This window comes from Pelophylax lessonae (genome assembly GCF_965119305.1).
Source record: "Pelophylax lessonae genome assembly, chromosome: 13".
Taxonomy (NCBI): domain Eukaryota; kingdom Metazoa; phylum Chordata; class Amphibia; order Anura; family Ranidae; genus Pelophylax; species Pelophylax lessonae.
Genome location: NC_138780.1, coordinates 147,411,088 through 147,430,358, shown reverse-complemented (window position 1 = coordinate 147,430,358; position 19,271 = coordinate 147,411,088). Strand labels below are relative to the sequence as shown.

At 40.0% G+C, this 19,271-nt stretch overlaps 1 protein-coding gene across 3 annotated transcripts in view; it reads right to left on the bottom strand.

Moving 5' to 3' along the window:
* The window catches only part of SYT16 (synaptotagmin 16), a 149,525-nt gene that overhangs the window by 55,132 nt on the left and 75,122 nt on the right, over window positions 1-19,271 (bottom strand). For 2 of the 3 annotated variants that reach the window (XM_082242621.1, XM_082242622.1), the window contains exon 3: window positions 16,735-17,327. The exons of the other annotated variant lie outside the window; for it this stretch is intronic. In XM_082242621.1, the coding sequence (XP_082098747.1) occupies window positions 16,735-17,254 (520 nt within the window). In that variant the 5' untranslated portion in view covers window positions 17,255-17,327. The remainder of the gene's footprint in view (window positions 1-16,734; window positions 17,328-19,271) is intronic. 3 annotated transcript variants of the gene reach the window in all.

Sequence of the window (19,271 nt, the reverse complement as noted above, 5' to 3'; positions counted from 1 at the left end):
ATATACCAGTTATAGACACTGGGGACCTGAAACATTATATTTTGGCTTCTTTCTCCTTGAGGCTCCTGTATGAAGAATAGTTTTTCAAAGTCCCATCTCTCTAACCCTGCCATGGAGTTCTAGTCATCCTGTTGTGCTCTATATATTAACAAATAGATGCAAAATCCTACAAGAGAAGGTAAAATCCCATGTAAAAGCTCTAACAGGTGGGTAGAAATGCAGGGGTCTTACCTATGTTTGTTTTAAAGATTTAGCAAATGGGTGAGTTAACCAGCTTCTATCAAAACTAAATATTGTTTTGTGCAGATGGTCAAAAAGTAGCTAAGTTCCAATAGGATTTCAAATGTCAATCCTTGATGAGGGGCCATGGGAAATTGCCCCTTTGGCCCTTCTTATAAATCCAGCCATGACCCCATGATCATGGTCCCTGGTCTAGTCAGCTATACATCATATGAGACAACAAACCAACTACTTCAGCCACGTACTGGGTAGTTGTATATTATGGAAGACATCAACTTGGATACCATATGCTGCAGAGCCCTGTTAGACCATTCAATGGTAATAATGAAATATACTTCTCGTTCATGCAAGCTATATAAGCATCCTCAGAGAGCCACTGAAAAATTGGTTTGCCCAAAAAGATATACCAATTATAGACACTTGGGACCTGAAACATTATCTTTTGGCTTCTTTCTCCTTGAGGCTCCTGTATGAAGAATCGTTTTTCAAAGTCCCATCTCCCTAACCTTGCCATGGAGTTCTAGTCATCCTGTTGTGCTCTATATATTAACAAATAGATGCAAAATCCTACAAGAGAAGTTAAAATCCCATGTAAAAGTTCTACCAGGTGGGTAGAAATGCAAGGGTCCTTACTATGTTTGTTTTAAAGATTTAGCAAATGGGTGAGTTAACCAGCTTCTATCAAAACTAAATATTGTTTTGTGCAGATGGTCAAAAAGTAGCTAAATTCCAATAGGATTTCAAACGTCAATCTTTGATGAGGGGTAGAAAAAGAGAGGATTATTGATCCTCGGGAGTAAATCATGGAATATTAACATGAATGGTGAAAATATTTTAAAACGTTTGGTATTTTTATTAAACACAACATTAAAAGGAGAAATACTCCCAAACAGGCAGTGAAAAAGGGTTGTATATACATATATCAATTCGGTAAAAACAAACACAACTTGTATACTCTACAGCATGCAACAATATTGTTAATCTGGTATGGAACTGAGCATGTGGATAAGGAGACCAACGGGTTTCAACAGAACCCAGAAGAAGACATTCTGTTGAAACACGTTGGTGTCTCCTTGTCCACATGTTCTGTTCCATACCAGATTACCAATATTGCTACATGCTGTAGGGTATACAAGTTGTATTTGTTTTTACAACCTTTTATACAACCTTTTTTTCACTGCCTGTTTGGGAGTATTTCTCCTTTTTAATGTTGTGTTTAATAAAAATACCAAACTTTTTTATATATTTTCACCATTCGTGTTAATATTCCATGATATACATTGTCTGGGTATCGCATAATCCCGTTCCCCCATAAACTGACCCTCCCGAGGATCATTTTTTGTTTGTGTAGATGGTACATTTAATAGGATTTTAGTATTTTATGCTTCTTTGTAAGAAAACTGTACTTTTAATATGGTCATCCTTTAAAATGTCTCTACCCCCCCCCCCCCGCCCACCCCAGAAACTTACCCAAATTCCTTAGAGACCTTAGCTGCACAGAAACTGGGAGTTCCACAGCCTCTCCATTGAACAACCCAGGAAGAGAAGTTGTTTGAGGCAGAAAAGAGATTATTTTAAAAGATTACCCACTAAATCTAGATATATAAAATGAAGATGCCGCTCAAACCGACCAAGTGCTTTAGATGTAAAAGAAGCTGTGTATGGCCTCAGCCAGCACTGCTCTGGCCACACCCCTTGGTGTGTGGGCTTGGTCACAGAGGTCAGGGGGTGTGGCCAGAGCAGCGCTGGCTAAGGCCATACACAGCCACCTTTACATCTGAAGCACTGGGTTGGTTGGAGTTGCCTCTTGCTTGGTAACACAAATTGCTAATCAGCCAATCACATGGCAGAAGCTAAATGCATTTTGGCATTTAGACGTGGTGAAGACGAATTGCTGAAGTTCAAACCGAGTATCAGAATGGTGAAGAAAGCGGATTTAAGTGACTTTGAACGTGGCATGGTTGTTGGTACTAGACAGGCTGGTCTGAATATTTCAAAAATGGCTGATCTACTGGGATTTTCACGCACAACCATCTCTAGGGGTTTACAGAGAATGACCCTAAAAAGAGAAAATATTCAGTGAGCGGCAGTTGTGTGCATGAAATTGCCTTGTTGATGTCAGAGGAGAATGGGCAGACTGGTTTGAGATAATAGAAAGGCAACAGTAACTCAAATAACCACTCATTACAACACATCAAACCTTGAAGCAGATTGGCTGGAGCAGCAAAAGACCACACCGGGTGCCACTCCTGTCAGCTAAGAACAGGAAACTAAGGCTACAATTTGCACAGGCTTACCAAAACTAGATGGCAGAATATAGGAAAAACGTTGCCTGGTCTAAAAAAGTCCAGATTTCAGCTTCGACATTCAGATGGTAGACTCAGAACTTGGCATAAACAACATACAAGCATGGATCCATCCTGCCTTGTATCAATGGTTTAGGCTGGTGGTGGTGTAATGGTGTGGAGGATATTTTCTTGGCACACTTTGGACCCCTTAGTACCAATTGAGCACGATACGATACCATACGATACGATACCAATTAAATACCACGGCCTACCTGAGTATTGTTGATGACCATGTCCATCCCTTTATGACTACAGTGTACCCATTTTCTGATGGCTCCTTCCAGCAATGTAATGCACCATGTCACAAAACTCAAATCATCTCACCACAGATTTCTTGAACATGCACAAGGAGTTCACTGTACTAAAGTGGCCTTCACAGTCACCAGATCTCAATCCAATAGAGCACCTTTAGGATGTGGTGGAATGGATGATTCGCACCATGGATGTGCAGCCGACAAATCTGCAGCAACTGCGTGATGCTGTCATGTCACTATGGACCAAAATCTCTGAGGAATGTTTCAAACACCTTGTTGAATCTATTCCACGAAGAATTAAGGCAGTTCTGAAGGCAAAAGTGGGTCCAACCCAGTACTAACATTATGTACCTAATAAACTGGCCGGTGTGTGTATGTCTACATTCCTAAATTAGTGCGTCGATGCCTGCCCCCACATTCTGGACACCGGCAGGGAGACTTGTCATCCTCCAACTTTAAGCGCCGGCTCTAAGTTTATATGTGATCACTAAATCTACAGTTATTCTTTAATAGACTGTCTCTTAAAAGTATTCATTATATTTTGAGCAGAGGATGAAAGCCTCCTTATATTGTTGCCAAAAAGATCAATTTCAGCAATGTTCCTCTATCTATCTCCTCCCCGAGGAGGGAACTAGAAGGATTACCAGGTATTTAATAGTGGTTTTTATAGTTAGTTCCTCCTGCTTATTTCCCGTGCATTAAAATGCTCCAGAAGGGCATGAAACACCAGATTACACAAACTACTGACTACATTTTGTATTGTACTGTCTGCATTAGTCAACTATACAAAGGCTGCCATTAAGCATGCAGACAAAGCTAGCCTAATGGCAGTAATGTCATCCTATTCCTTACCCTTACTTTACTCTTCAAGGATGACATCCTTACCTTTTACCTACAATGTATTTATTGTTCTAGGTTATTGATTGGTTGAAAAGTGGAAGCAGGATGACAATGACAGCCTGTTACATGTACTTTCAAAAAAAAGTCAGCATTAGCAGATGCATAGCTCCCAACTGTCCCTGATTTGAAACAAAGTCCCTCTGTCCCTCTTTCCTCCTTATTTGCACCCCATATTTGTCTGATCTATATATATATATATATATAGACATAAAATGCACTATTTATCTTTCAAAAAGTGTTTCACAGTGCTAAAACTTTATTTTAAATTCCAAATTGCTGCATTTGTAAGTTTCAGAAGCTAATATAAAGGAATAATATATTGATAAAAAAAAAAAAAAACACTTGTGGGTTTAACTTATAATTGTTTTAGTATATTTCTCTTTTGAGGGGCGTAGCAGGGGGAGTGTCCTATGCCTACATACTTTTGCTTATAGGTATTCCTCATTCCCATCTCAAAAAGTTGGGTGGTATGCAGATACAGTATTCTTTTCCTGATAGATTCCCTTTAGGCCCCTTTCACACAGGCGGACCATTCAGATCTTCAGATCCGTTTTTTGGCAGATCTGAACGGATGCCCCATGCATCTCTATGGGGCATCGGATGTCAGCGGAGACATGTCCACTGACATCCGATCCGATCCAATCCGTCAAATCTGAATGGATGGAAACCCTATTTTCCATCCGTCCAGCGGATGGGATCGGATGGGATCGTATGAGAATGGACAGACGGTCCGTTCTCATCCGATTCCCCCATAGAGAACAGCGGGGACCTGACAGCTTTGTCTCCACACACAGCGCAGAGACAGAGCTGCCACCCGCCTGCTCAGCGGGGGATCGGCGAATCGATCCCCCGCTGAGATAAACGGAGTCCACCGACGGACTCCCCTGTGTGAAAGAAGTCTTAAACTACAAAGAACTATGAAGGATTGTAGGATGGTTCTAAGGAAGTAGGAACCTTTGTTTTACATGGCGGTCTCTAACAGGTAGGTCTTGCTCATTGTAGTCATTACTATGTCAGTCTCACTTTTACAGTGCAGTCTCTAACTTGGCAATGTAATGGAAAGCCTCTACCAAGCTATGTTTTAATGAGATAGTCTCTTATATCTTCCTCACTCTCTTAGGCTACGTTCACATATGTTTGGCTGCGGGTTGCAGTCCGGAGTCCAGTGCGTTTGTGTTCACCGATTCAGGTGCGATTCAGGGCCAAATTTTTCCCTAAATTCGCACCTGAACTGGACACAAAAACGCAAAGAACCCTTTTCAAATTCGCACTGCAGCCGCCCTGGGCATATGTTAATCGGCTCTATTGAAATTCGGTCACACTCGAATTGGAATGCGGTGAAAACGCATCCAATTTGCATATACGTGAATCCAGTCTTATTCTAATCCCACTGATACTAAACAGTTATTATTCTATCCTAAGACCTCCCCACCCCCTAGTATGGTTAGCGCTTGTAACATGTGCCCACCCAAACTGATGACCACCCATGATTTTTCACTCGTGCTTCCCCACAAAGTGTGATCTCCCTACCCCTTGCTGTTATTTATTATACTCACTCATGCAACCACAATTTATTCTTATTTATTCATATTTATCTTATTTAATTTATCATTCACATTTATCACACAACTTTGATCATTTGGTATATGCAGTATTCTACATTTGATCATTTTATTTTATGCACCAGTGCAAACATTTGTAATACCTCTACATTTTTAATTTTATTTTGCACACAATTTGTTCTCATTTCTAATACTGAACAAGTAAAGACATATTTGCTAGTATAATTGTACAGAACAGTATAGTCATACAGCATGCTTAATCAGCTCAGCTCCAAAAAGAGGCAGAAAAACAGAGATGCGTCTAAATTAACTCTGTTCAGATGCTACTCCCATTGCTGACATTCTCTGTGGTTTCATTAAAAGACTTGGAGGACGTCCAAAGCTTTTTATCCCATTAAAAAATAAGCTTTAAAGAAAAAAAACGTATAACACAGGCCTCTACAGAAGTGGCATTTTATGCTCTTGAATACAAAAAAAAGGACACTTTAGAAAAACGCATAGAGCAGGGTGACCTTTCAGTCGATCCATATTGTATTTGAAGTGCTGCTCACTAAGAAAATAGCTTCAGGAAAGCACCGCAAGATGAATATAAAGATTGCAGGTTTAGACCACTAATTATACAAGTAACTGTATAAAAAATACATATTCTTTTTATTTAAAAAAAATTGGATTCTGAACTGATTTAAACCAACATGAAATAAATGTAATTTGTGAAATAAGCATATTATTATATCATATTTCTTTTTTTCAACACACATCGAATTGCTGCATAAGCCAAATTTTGTCTTTTTCTTTCTTAAAGCGAAGTTCCGGGCACAAAATCGACCTAATCGATTTTGTGTCCATCCGCTTGCTCTTCTTCCCCTGAAAAGGAATTGGATAGTTAGGGTTATTTTTTTTTTTTTACTTACCTTGTAATTGTAGATAGAAATACTCACCTATTTTCCACTTCCTCCCTCTGTGGCCGCGGCCCGCACCGTCACTTCCGGTTTGCAATGATTCCTGGGAGCTGAACGTCATCGCTCCCAGGAATCAATGCGACGGCACTGGCCCCGCTCGTCACTTCCGGTGTGACGCCGCATTCCCTACTAAACAGCTTCTGGGCATGCCTGGGAGAAGAAGACGCGGAAGAGGACGCAGAAGAGGATCGTGCTGGCTTCAGCTGCCCACAACAGAGATGGCAACGCTGGAGAAGAAATTTTAAAAGTGAGTATTTCTTCTTGCAGCTAAGTGCGAACCGGGACAGATCAGATGCTAGCCATTGTGGAATGTACTAGCCCTGAATGTCCCGGGGGTATGTATGTTGAAAAAACGATTCTGTGCCCGGAACTCCGCTTTAATAGAGTGGGGAAAAAATAGAACCTCTGGGAGGGATTTATTGCTGGTTGTGCCCCTGTTCTGGAAAATAGGGGGCAGAGGGAGTAGGACAAAGAGCAAAGCTCTCAAATTAGGATGCATATTTGTCTTCTAAACGAGCCTTTTACAACCAGGGTGCCTTGAGGTTTCTTCAGGGGTGCCTTGGCAAAATGCCTAACAATTGCCCCAAAATTTTATACAAGCGGTGGGTGGATGAAGCCTGCCTTTTAGTTACACAAAGCCACAAGTTTTCATTGTGCACCATTACAACCTTTGAGCTGCCAACCTCATAACACCCAATGACATCATCAGTTGATAAGGAGGATGTCAGTTGCTTGCATATCATCCTTGTTTGCACCTCCCTTGCCTCTCTCCATCAGCTTTGGGGTATCATTAGCTAAGTGATGGAGAAAAAATAAGGAAGAATAGAAACATTGGAATGGCCAGTACCAGTTTGCAGCGGTGTATTTTCTTTGGAAGAATAAATCACCTCTAACGTTGGGTGTGCTATATGTATTGATGTTGCTGCATTTTAGACTGGGGCGCCTCAAGGCTGCCCAGAATTTTGGGGGGTGCCTCGAGATTTTCCATAATTTTAAAGTGTGACTTGACTGAAAAAAGGTTGAGAAACACTGTTCTAAACCTTATAAGGAATAAGTCCTGCGAGCGACCCTGAGGCTCTAAATCAATCAGTTATTTGCCGCAGACACTCCACTTCTCATAATAGTGTGCTTAATTGAAATAAATATATAGTGTTGCGCAAATAAAAAATTATTAAATTAATTAATTTGTGCTTAAATTATTAAAAACCCAAAATATTTATATGTGACATAATATTAAAGTGCCAATAGTGCTAATAAAGTGATAAATATAATATAATACTCATAGAAAAGAGAAAATATAAAATATTTAGATATAGAAGTCCAGTGTTCAAAGTGCAAAAAGCCAATAAACAAAGCCCAAAATGTAATCCTAAAGTGACGTGACCAGAGTGTCACAGTGGACAGCCAGCCGTGCACCCCCTTGTGAATGGGTGCTCACCTCAAATCCTTAAAAAGAGCGCATAGATTGTTATCCCAAAAAGATCATCCATCCATATCCTTCAGGGCTCCTCTCATTCACAGGCGTTGCAGCGTCAATCAATGCAGAATCTAAACCTTCCTACTAAAGTACTGGGGCATTAACCTGTTTTAGGCATTCAGTTGCTGTCTGTGTCTCTTTGTACAGTCCAATGACACTGCCAAACAAACGTCCAAGAGTCCAGAATTTTTAATGATAGAATTAGATCACAGCAGAAAAAAAACCAACACATTTTGGATCCAACTCCCCTTAACACGAGCTACAAAATAATTGCAAATATAAATATAAGAAAAAAATATAAAAATAAAACATAATAAATATAAAAGTGATTTTGCAAAAAAATAAATTACATGATATAAAAGTCATGGGGTATATAACCATTTGCATAACATTTCTGAATCAGATTTATGACTTGTATATACACCCCTTGACTTTCTATAATTATCTTTTTTTTTTGCATATTTTTATATGCATGCCTTTTTTGTTTACATTTATGGCTTTTATGTTTGCATTTGTTTTGTAGCCTTGGTGAGGGAGAAGTCTATTTGGCCCCCCCAAAACATGTTGGGTTTTACCAACATGTTTATTACCGATTCTATCATTAAAAACTTTGGACTCTTGGATGTATGTTTACCACTCTCATTGGACTATACTATATATATATGGGAATTTTCAGCTCTGGCCTCCCCCCCCATTGTATTTGGACTTCCTGAGACATTGTTTTCTTTCACTACTCAGTTGCATGACTAATGCTTTTTTTATAAATAGTTATAGTTAGGTTTTCTTTCATTTTAAGGCATGTAACAGTGGATGAGAGGTTTTCGTACAAGCAATTCTCTTTAGATTGGATGTATCGCTAAAGTTCACATTCACATGTCAGAAATTTAATTTTTTAAGAAAGGAGAGTATCAGTGGGGGGAGGGCTTTCTTATGAGCCTATTTTCCTTATATTGGATCTATTGATAAAAACATTCATGTCAACATACATGTCAGTATTGCAAAATCGTATTAATTGAATTTAAAAAAAACAACCTTTTCTTGCTATGAATACAAAACTCTCATGTGAGTGGAAGCCAAGGCATCCTAGATCATATGGTTTCTGACAGTCATTGATGGTATTTCATCTCATCATTGCAGGGAGTCTGTTGTCAGTCTGGTAGACAGTGACACAACCTTTCCCCAGCCTTGGATCATAAATCTTCTACGTCTTCTGACCCAACTGGGACAGGGGCTTTTGGAGGGGACTGCAAGGTGGCACTTTCCTACTGACTATGGGCCCTGGCTTTTAAGGGAGCACTACTCTTTGGGAGGTGTGTGCCTGGGGGACCCTTGGAGTGGTCTTGCTTCAGATTTTGGTCCATGTGTCCCCAAAACACACAGAGTTTGGGGCATTTGTGCCCAAACCAGCAATGACTGCTTTAGACTATGAGAATCAGAGCAAATGTTAATATAATCAGCTCCAAAACAACCTGATGCTGGGGTCTCCTGCTATAATGTGTTTATTGTTAAGTATGTCTCTCCCATTGTGTGCCTCCTAGGTGTGAATTCCCATTGTTAAGTGAGTCACCTATTGTTTCTGTCTGTCAGCTCATCTCTTTGGGGGATATGATTAGAACTGTGTCCACTTTACCTTGTTACCGAACTATTGTGGGATGTTATACACTCACTGACACTTTATTAGGAACAAATTTCCAATTGCATTGGTAACATAAATTTCTAATCAGCCAATCACCTGGCAGCAACTTAATGCATTTAGGCATCTTGACATGGTGAAGACGACTTGCTGATGTTCAAACTGAGCATCAGAATGGGGAAGAAAGGAGATTTAAGTGACTTTGAACCTGGCATGGTTGTTGGTGCCAGGCGGGCTGGTCTAAGTATTTCAAAAACTGCTGATCTTCTGGGATTTTCATGCACAACCAACTCTCAGGTTTACAGAGAATGGTCCGAAAAAGAGAAAATATCCAGTGAGCCGCAGTTGTGTGGACAAAAATGCCTTGTTGATGTCAGAAGTCAGAGGAGAATGGGCAGACTGGTTTGAGACGATAAAAAGGCAACTGTAACTCAAATAGCCACTTGTTACAACCAAGGTATGCAGAATACCATCTCTGAATGCACAACACATCAAACCTTGAAGCAGATGGGCTACAGCAGCAGAAGACCACACTGGATGCCACTCCTGTCAACTAAGAACAGGAAACTGAGGCTGAAATTCATCCAGGGTCACCAAATTTGAACAATAGAAGATTGGAAAAATGTTGCCTGGTCTGATGAGTCTCGATTTCAGCTGCGACATTCAGATGGTAGGGTCAGAATTTGGCATAAACAACATGAAAGCATGGATCCATCCTGTCTTGTATCAACAGTTCAGGCTGGTGGTGTAATGGTGTGGGGAATATTTTCTTGGCACACTTTGGGCCCCTTAGTACCAATTGGGCATCGCCACGGCCTACCTGAGTATTGTTGCTGACCATGCCCATCCCTTTATGACTACAGTGTACCCATCTTCTGATGGCTCTTTCCAGCAGGATAATGCACCATGTCACAAAGCTTAAATCCTCCCAAACTGGTTTCTTGAACATGACAATGAGGTCATTGTACTCCAATGACCTCCACGGTCACCAAATTTCAAACCAATAGAGCATCATGGATCTGCAGCAACTGTGTGATACTATCATGTCAATATGGACCAAAATATCTGAGGAATGTTTCCAACACCTTGTTGAATCTATGCCACAAAGAATTAAGGCAGTTCTAAAGCCAAAAGGAGGTCCAACCCGATACCAGCAAGGTGTACCTAATCAAGTGGCCAGTATGTTTAAGTTGGCTGTTCCTTAGTTAATTATATTCCTGTTGTCAGTTTGCATTGTTAGGGTAATGTGATCAGGCTCTCCCTGATTGTGTGTGCTATATATTTAATGTGAATTCTTAATAATCCACTTTGCACCTAAGCTAGTGTCATCTAGATCATGGGTGCAATATTCATTTACAATACCTGGTTCCAGGTTCCAGATTGGAGGAAGCTATATCTTGACAGAGGCACACAAGATGGGTGCTGGACAGTCTGTCACAGCCTTAAATAGGCGGGTGCTAGCACCTGTACTGCATGCATGTAGCGTCCTTTTTTATGCCTGCATCTGCCCGAGCTGCATGCAGGCAGTCAATGAAAGTGGTTGCAGATGCAGCGGCTGAATGGATGCAGCCGCATGTCAAAATCTGACAGGGTGTGACAGGACAGAATTGTCTGTAAAAACACATAACCAATAAAACAGCAATGGATGGCTGTGTACTACAACTATTAGTAAAAGGATCAGGATCAACAGTCATTTATCTTTGACATCACTATGGAAGCTTTTTATCTTACTCGGCTTAAGTGAAACTAAAAAAGTCTTGACTCAAGAAAAAACAAGGTCTAAACATTAGGATCAATTAGTATAAAAAAAATAAAAAAAAGAAAGAAAGAAAAAGCCGCATTAAAAGGCTAGCATTTGAAAGCTCTACTTGTGCTCTGTAATCATAGCTAATTAAATGGAGAGTCTATTTTTTCTGTTACATCACCCTTGGCAACCTCGCCAGCAGTGAGTATTCAGGACTGTCACCATGGAAACAAAAAGCATTTGACTTAACTTTCTTTTTTGAGGCAATTTATCTTACAAGCTGTCATCGTAAATCAAAAAAAGGAGGGTGGTGAACGAGAAAAGGTACTTAGACATAAAGTTCTAATAATCTACAGATATGAGGGACTGATTATAAAGCAAATAAAACCATACATGATTAATACTGCCTTTTTATTGGGTAACTGCAAATGGCGTTCCACAATTTATATTTATGTTTGTAGCTGTAAATTAGAAACAATTGTGGCTCTTTGAGTTACCGTATTTATCGGCGTATAACACGCACCTCAATTCTAGGAGTGAAATTTCAGGGAAAAAAGTTTAAATTTGAAATAAACAGCTTTGAACTCAGAACTTTCTTTTTTTTAAATGCAGCCTCACCAGTGCCCATGAATGCAGCCTCATCAGCGCAGTGTCCAGCAATGCAGCCTCACCAGTGCCCATGAATGCAGCCTCACCAGTGTCCATGAATGCAGCTTCATTAGCGCAGTGTCCAGCAATGCAGTCTCACCAGTGCCCATGAATGCAGCCTCGCCAGCGCAGCATCATTTATTGCAGCCTCGCAAGGGCAGTGTCATCTATTGCAGCCTCGCCAGCGCAGTGTCATTTATTGCAGCCTCGCCAGCGCCATTACACAGAGCGGGGGTGGGCCGGGCCGAGGAGAAGGGAGGACGAGCGGCCACTGTCATCTGAAATTCCGGCGCCTATGATAGACGTCACACGTCCCGGCCACTGTGCTGTCTATCATAGGAGGCGGGACTTCCTTTAAAAGTGACCGTTCAGCCTTCCTTCTGCCCCCTCTGCCTCTCAGCGCTGCCTGGGTTTTTTTTTTTTTTTATATATCATATCAGCATATAACATGCACTGCAGCTTTGCCCTCCATTTTTAGGAGGAAAACGTGTGTGTTCTACGCTGATGAATATGGTATCCATGAAGGCAGAGCTACTCTATATTACCAAAAGTATTGGGACACCTACCCTAACACGCACATGAACTTTAATGGCATCCCAGGCTTAGTCAGCAGGGTTCATTATTGAGTTGGCCCACCCTTTGCAGCTATAGCAGCTTCAATTCTTCTGGGAAGGCCGTCCACAAGGTTTAAGAGTGTGTCTATGGGAATGTTTGACCATTCTTCCAGCAGCGCATTTGTGAGGTCAGGCACTGATGTGGACAAGAAGGCCTGGCTCTCAGTCTGTGCTCTAATTCATATCAAAGGTGTTCTATCGGGTTGAGGTCAGAACTCTGTGCAGGCCAGTCAGGTTCCTCCACCCAAAACGATGTGTCTCTCATATCTTTATGGACCTTGCATTCTGTACTGGTCCAATTCATTTGGTGTACGGGGATTATGGTGTGGGGTTGTTTTTCAGGGATTGGGCTGGGCCTTTTAGTTCCAGTGAAGGGAACTCTTAAGGTGTTTGCATACCAAGACATTTTGGACAATTTAATGCTCCCAATTTTGTAGGAACAGTTTGGGGAAGGCCCCTTTCTGTTCCAACATGACTGCACACCAGTGCACAAAGCAAGGTCCATAAAGACATGGATGAGCGAGTTTGGGGTGGAGGAACTTAACTGGCCTGCACAGAGTTCTGAACCTGATAGAACACCTTTGGGATGAATTAGAGCGGGGACTGTGATCCAGGCCTTCTCATCAAATATCAGTTCCTTGACCTCACAGATGCGCTTTTAGAAGAATGGTCAAACATTCCTATAGACACACTCCTAAACCTCCTGGGCAGCAGAATTGAAGTTGATATAGATGCAAAGGGTGGGCCAACTCAATATTGAACCCTATGGACTAAAACTGGGATGCCATTAAAGTTCATATATGTGTAAGGTCAGGCATCCCAATACTTTTGACAATATAGTATATGACAAAACTATAATACTAGTCAGTCCATAGTCTGATGGCTGCATTTGTTTACCTTTTTTTAAGGCGTTTTACCTTTATTCCAGCTAGTGATCCAGACATTAACACACTTCCAGTTCTAATGTGACAATGCTCACTCAATGTACTGCATCTAAAAAAAAAGTTGCATTATCACTCTACAACTGGAGGGGTGTTCAGACTACAGAACACCTTCCCTTTCTGTATTTCCATAATGTGGAAGGGGTAGTGCACAGTAGAGAACTCAAGCAGGACTCAGAAAATCACAAGGTAAAAATGAAGAAGGACCTAAGGAAAACGAATGCAGCCACCACATCTAAGCTGTAAGAGAATACATTTTTGTTTTTGGGTTTGGATATCCTTTAAAGTAAATCTTTTATGATAGAAAAAAGGGAAACTGAACATTATATACGACACTGGGTACATTATAACATAAAGCTCCTGAGGGCCATTTTAAAAAAAAAATGTTCATGTGAAGGTATAATTCCATTTTAAACCAGAGGGACTCGGAGACAACCAATCAACGGATATTTCAGAAAGAGTTCAGCAATGACAGCTTTATATTTGTCTCAAAAAGCTTTACTATATAGTACGAAAAGCCATGTATTTCACCATGATCATGTATGTCATACAATGAAGAAAATACACATATACATTTATATAGTCAAAACATGAAAACAAATGAAGGCATACCATACATTTTGATATTAAACTGAAATGGAACAATATAGCCAAAAGTATATGGACATCCCTCCTAATTATGGAATTCAGGTATTTCCAGTAAAGGGTTCTGTTAACCACTTAAGCCCCAGCCCTATTTCGGACACTTTTTGTTTACAAGTTAAAACCAGTATTTTTTCCTAGAAAACTACTTAGAAGCCCCAAACATTATATATATATATTTTTTAGCAAAGACTCTGGAGAATAAAATGTCGGTCATTGCAATATTTTTTGTCACGCGGTATTTGTGCAGCGGTCTTTAAAACACAATTTTTTTGGAAAATATTTGAAAAATCACATTTCACTGCATTTAAAAAATATTAAACAGTAAAGTCAGCCCATTTTTTTTGTATATTGTGAAAGATGATGTCACGCCGAGTAAATAGATACCCAACATGTTACAGTTTAAAATTGCGTCCCCCCGTGGGATGGCGACAAACTACGGTCAATAGAGATCTCAATAGGCGACGTTTTAAATTTTTTTTAACGGTTACCAGTTTAGAGTTAGAGTGTGGCTCTTTTTTTTAAATTATTGCCCACGTTATGGCAATCGTGGCGATACCTCACATGTGTGGTTTGAACAGCGATTTCATTCGCGGCTCGACTTCCGTATACATTTTTTTTTGTGCGCGAGCTAACGGTGATGGGGACGGCTACATTTTTTTTTTTTTTTTTCAATTTATTACAGGTTTTTTAAAAAAAAAAAAAAATCTGATTAATTTTATTGCTGTCAAAAGCAATGTAAACATCCCTTGTGACACCAATATGCAGTGACAGGTACTCTTTATGGAGGGATCAAGGGTCTGAAAGACCCTAGACCCCTCCACTACACTTCCATGTATGCAAAACGCGGAAAACTGCGTTTTTGCATACAGCCGTTTTTTAAATTTGCCGCCTTTTGCAGCACAGTAACCCGGAAGTGACTTCATGGACGCCGCCTCCGGGTTACGTCATCGGAGACCTGATCGAAGCCGTTTCCGGCTTTGATCGGGACTCCATCCAGCCAGCGGACGTGCTGGCTGGGTGCTCGGGGCTCCGGGTAGGACGGGAGCCCCGAGCAAAGTCACGGAAGGCGGCGGGAGTGGGGGGGGGATATCCCTTCCAGCTCACCCAGGTAACGATCGAGCGGCTCCCGAGCCGCATTGGTCGTTACCGACGGAAAGCCAACCATTGGCTGTAAACCACGGTACCGGGATGGTGCCTCTAGCTAGAGGCATCATCCCGGTATACTACCGCAAAGTTTGCCGACGTAGTCCTAAATCACTTTGCGGTAAGTGGTTAATGTTACAGCATATAAAGACATTGTAGACACCTGTGCACTTCCAAGCATGTGACAACAGTTTAGGAAAGGTAATTTTCTATACCAGCATGATTGTGCACCAGTGTACAAGGCAAGCTCCATAAAGACATGGTTTGGTGTGGAGGGTTGCACAAAGACCTGACCTCAACACTACTGAACATGTTTTGTAATGAATTGGAACACTAGGAGCCAGTTCCTCTCATCAAACATCAGTACCTGGCCTCACAACTGCTCTTTTGGCTAACTGAGAAAAATTTCTCACGGGCACACTGCAAAATCTTGTGGCAAACCTTCTTACAATGGTGAAGACTGTTAAAATTGCAAAAATGTGCCTATAGTTTTGTAATGGGGTGTCCAGCAAGCTCATATAGATGTGCTGACCAGGTAATCACATACATTTGGCCACGTAGAGTAATTACTTAGTTAGCTTATTTTTTAAAAGTTTTTCTTCATAGGCAAGAATACAAGCAAAAATGTAAAACAGAATATATAGTAAAAACCACAATTCATCCCAGAAACCAGCAAGTCATCGAATAAGCTTACTAAAGATAAAAATGTGTTTTCTTTTGCTATACATTACATTTGCTAATAAATACCCTTTTAAAACCAAGTATAAAAAGAAAAGAAAATGGCATTCAAACCAATAGGGTAAAGCCCAAGGATTGGATGAAAAGCAGTTGCAAAAAGCCAAACGTGGCCTACAGTACTGTAATGCCTTGTACACACGCATCGATAGTTGGCCGTGAATTTTCGGCCAACGTTGCGATCGGCCGATTTTCGGCTTGTTAGTATGATGCTTTCGACAACCGACTCCGACTTTTCGGCCGAATAAAATCTGGTGTGCAAGCTATAAAATTTTTGTTGGCCAACAACACAACGGCCGATTTTCCGTCAGTCAGTACAGATTTCGGCAGACAAAAATCTGATGAGCAAGACTGGGCATGCTCAGAGAAGAAAAAACACACGGAAAGTAAACCAGCACATGACATCACTTCTGAAGTAGATTTTTGTTGGCCGAGAAAATTTGTGTGCAGTCTAGAGCACATTTCAACCAACACAACAACACTGGACAAAAGTTGGCCGATCGGTCAGCCGATAATCGTTGCGTGTGTACGAGGCATTAGCCTCGTTTGCCTTTTTTTAACTGCTTTTCATCAATACTTGGGTCCTACCTTATTGGTTTGAGTGCCTTTCTCTTTTCATTTAGCTTGTTTGGTTACTATGGCAACACTTACAAAGTGAGTACCCTCATTTTTCCGGTATAGTTAATCAAGTTTAAAAACAAGCATATTTAGGTATACAAAAGTGACACAGTGTGCTTTGAATCTGCAGCAAACAAACATTTTAGAGATAGTTATTTGGAAAAATTGTGTTATGTGGCTTCATCATCCAGAACATCAATTTTATACAAAAGAAAAATGGGCAAATTACGTATAGAAAACAAAGTTGTACGGGAACAAAAATGATTGTCTTACCTCTGGAAATCTGGCCATTAACTGTTCCTAAAGAGCTAAAAGATGTTGTTTCAAGATCCTTTATAAGAGCGGTTATTTCTCTATTTACATATTCTTCATTATCTTCTGGAATTGTTGAGAGTGTTTCTAAAACACTGCCATCCTCTGGGTTTTTACCTGGAGAACGCCGTCGTTCAGGTCGACGTGGTGTGCTACTCCTTGATTCTGCTAGCTTCGGGGCTACGCTAGAGCTTTCCTCCTCTTCATCAGTAGAGGTCCATGACTCTGCATCCGATGTATGAACAACAAGAGGTGGGTTTCCATACGACAGCTCTTCATCTTCTGATAATTCGTCCGGGTTCTGCTCATATTCACCATTATACTCAGAGCCTTGGCTTCTATTCAGTCTTGACTCTGAATCATTTACATCTGTCTGAGAACTAGATACTGGACCACCAGTAATATGAACGGCTTCACACATGCGAGAAATCCAGGATGAGACCGGCTGGAAGAAATTCTGGCTGGCCATATCTTTCACCATGACCAGAATTGGTTCATCGAGAACTCACCAGGCTTTTAATTTTGCAGGCGTGTCAAAAGTTTATGTCTGTGAGCTACAGAACAAGCATTATGGAAGTTAAGCTTCTTTTCATCTCATGATAAAGGACATACGAAATAGTCAAACTATTAAAACATTTTAATAAACCTTAATGTGCATGAGTAAATAAATATTGGTATTTAATTTAAATATAAAAAAATAATTTTACTGTATATTATAATCATAAATTCTTTCAACCTAACACCTTGGTCCTTTGGAAGCCGTTGAGATCTAGTGCCAGTCAGCTCAGTTTTTTTAAATTTTTTAAAGTAAACCCGTTATAAATCTTCACCATTGTGCATTAATAAACGGGACTTGAAATTACACTACTTCAGAACATACAACCAGAAAATCAAAATCAAAAATATAAGGTTTAATAACACAAAAAGAATATATACAGTAGAATATTATCACTTAATTACGTTTGTTGGTACATTTACTCTAGATGCTCATGTAAAGATGTTGGGAGACACTATTAACTCTTTGGCCCTATACGTACCAAACATTTTTAATAAAGCGTATTATGTGACAATATATGTAATCTTTTTGTATAAATACATTTTACATTTTTATATCTTGGTTTTATGTTTGTGCATTTTGAAATACTGTAATTTAAAGTCCCATTCAATGATGCACAATGGTATAAATGTTGGAGATGGCATTACCCCAGCCAACAATGCGTTATAGTTGCCCCTTTACTGTCAATGTCAGCAATTCAAACTGAGCAGATGATGAAAAAAATGCAGGGGGAAGAGTTTATTTAAGTGAAAACTGCATGACAACATTATTAGTTTATCCAGACATAAAGGCTTCTAGCATTTGTGTACAGATCTTGACTTTTTCTGTAAAAATCAAGATTGGCTTTGTCTGTAGAACATAACTCTTGGTCCTTTAACCTCTTCGGTACCCCTTCATGACCAGGCCATTTTTTGCAATATGGCACCGTGTTAGTTTAACTGACAATTGTGTGGTCGTGCAACACTGTACCCAAATAAAATTGATGTCCTTTTTTTCCCACAAATAGAGCTTTCTTTTGGTGGTATTTGATTATCTCTGCGGATTTAATTTTTTGCACTACAAAAACAAACCAACAATTTTGAAAAAAAAACTATATTTTTTACTTTCTGCTATAAAACATACCCAATAAAAAAAATTTAAAATCAAATTTCTTCATCAGTTTAAGCCAATATGTATTCTGCTACATATTTTTGGTAAAAAAAAAAAATCCCAATAAGCGTATATTGATTGGTTTGCACAAAAGTTATAGGGTCTACAAACTATGGGAGATTTTTATGTAAGTTTTATTTACTTATTTATTTTTTACTAGTAATGGCGGAGATCAGAGATTTTTAGCAGGACAAATCGGACACTAACTTACACTTCTGACACTTTTTTGGGGACCAGTGACACTAAAACAGTGATCAGTGCTAAAAATATGCACTGTCACTATACTAATGACACTGGCAGGGAAGGGGTTAACATCAGGGGCAATCACTGGGGGAAGACAGAGATTCCTGTTCCTGCTTAGCAGAAACACAAGCTCTCCATCTTTCCCTCTCACAGAACAGCGGTCTGCCTTGTTTACATAAGCAGACCGCCGTTCTGCATCTCTCCTGAACGATCGTAGGGTGCCGTGAACTATGGGTCCTCCGGACCGCTGTCCAGTCACAGTGGGAGCGGGTCGCCAGCGGCATGCGCCCCCAGACCTTTTGCACAAAGTCACTTTGACACAAACGGTATTTGCGCACAGCAGTATTTCAAACACAATTATTATGGAAAAAATACACTTTTTTTGAATAAAAAAAAAAAAACAGTAAAGTTAGCCCAAAAAGGGAGGGAAAGGGCACTTTAAAAAAAAATTCTTATTTATTTTAATTTTTATTTTTACACTATCCCTTTAATTATTATTTTTTATCACTTTTATTCCTATTACAAGGAATGTAAACATCCCTTGTTATAG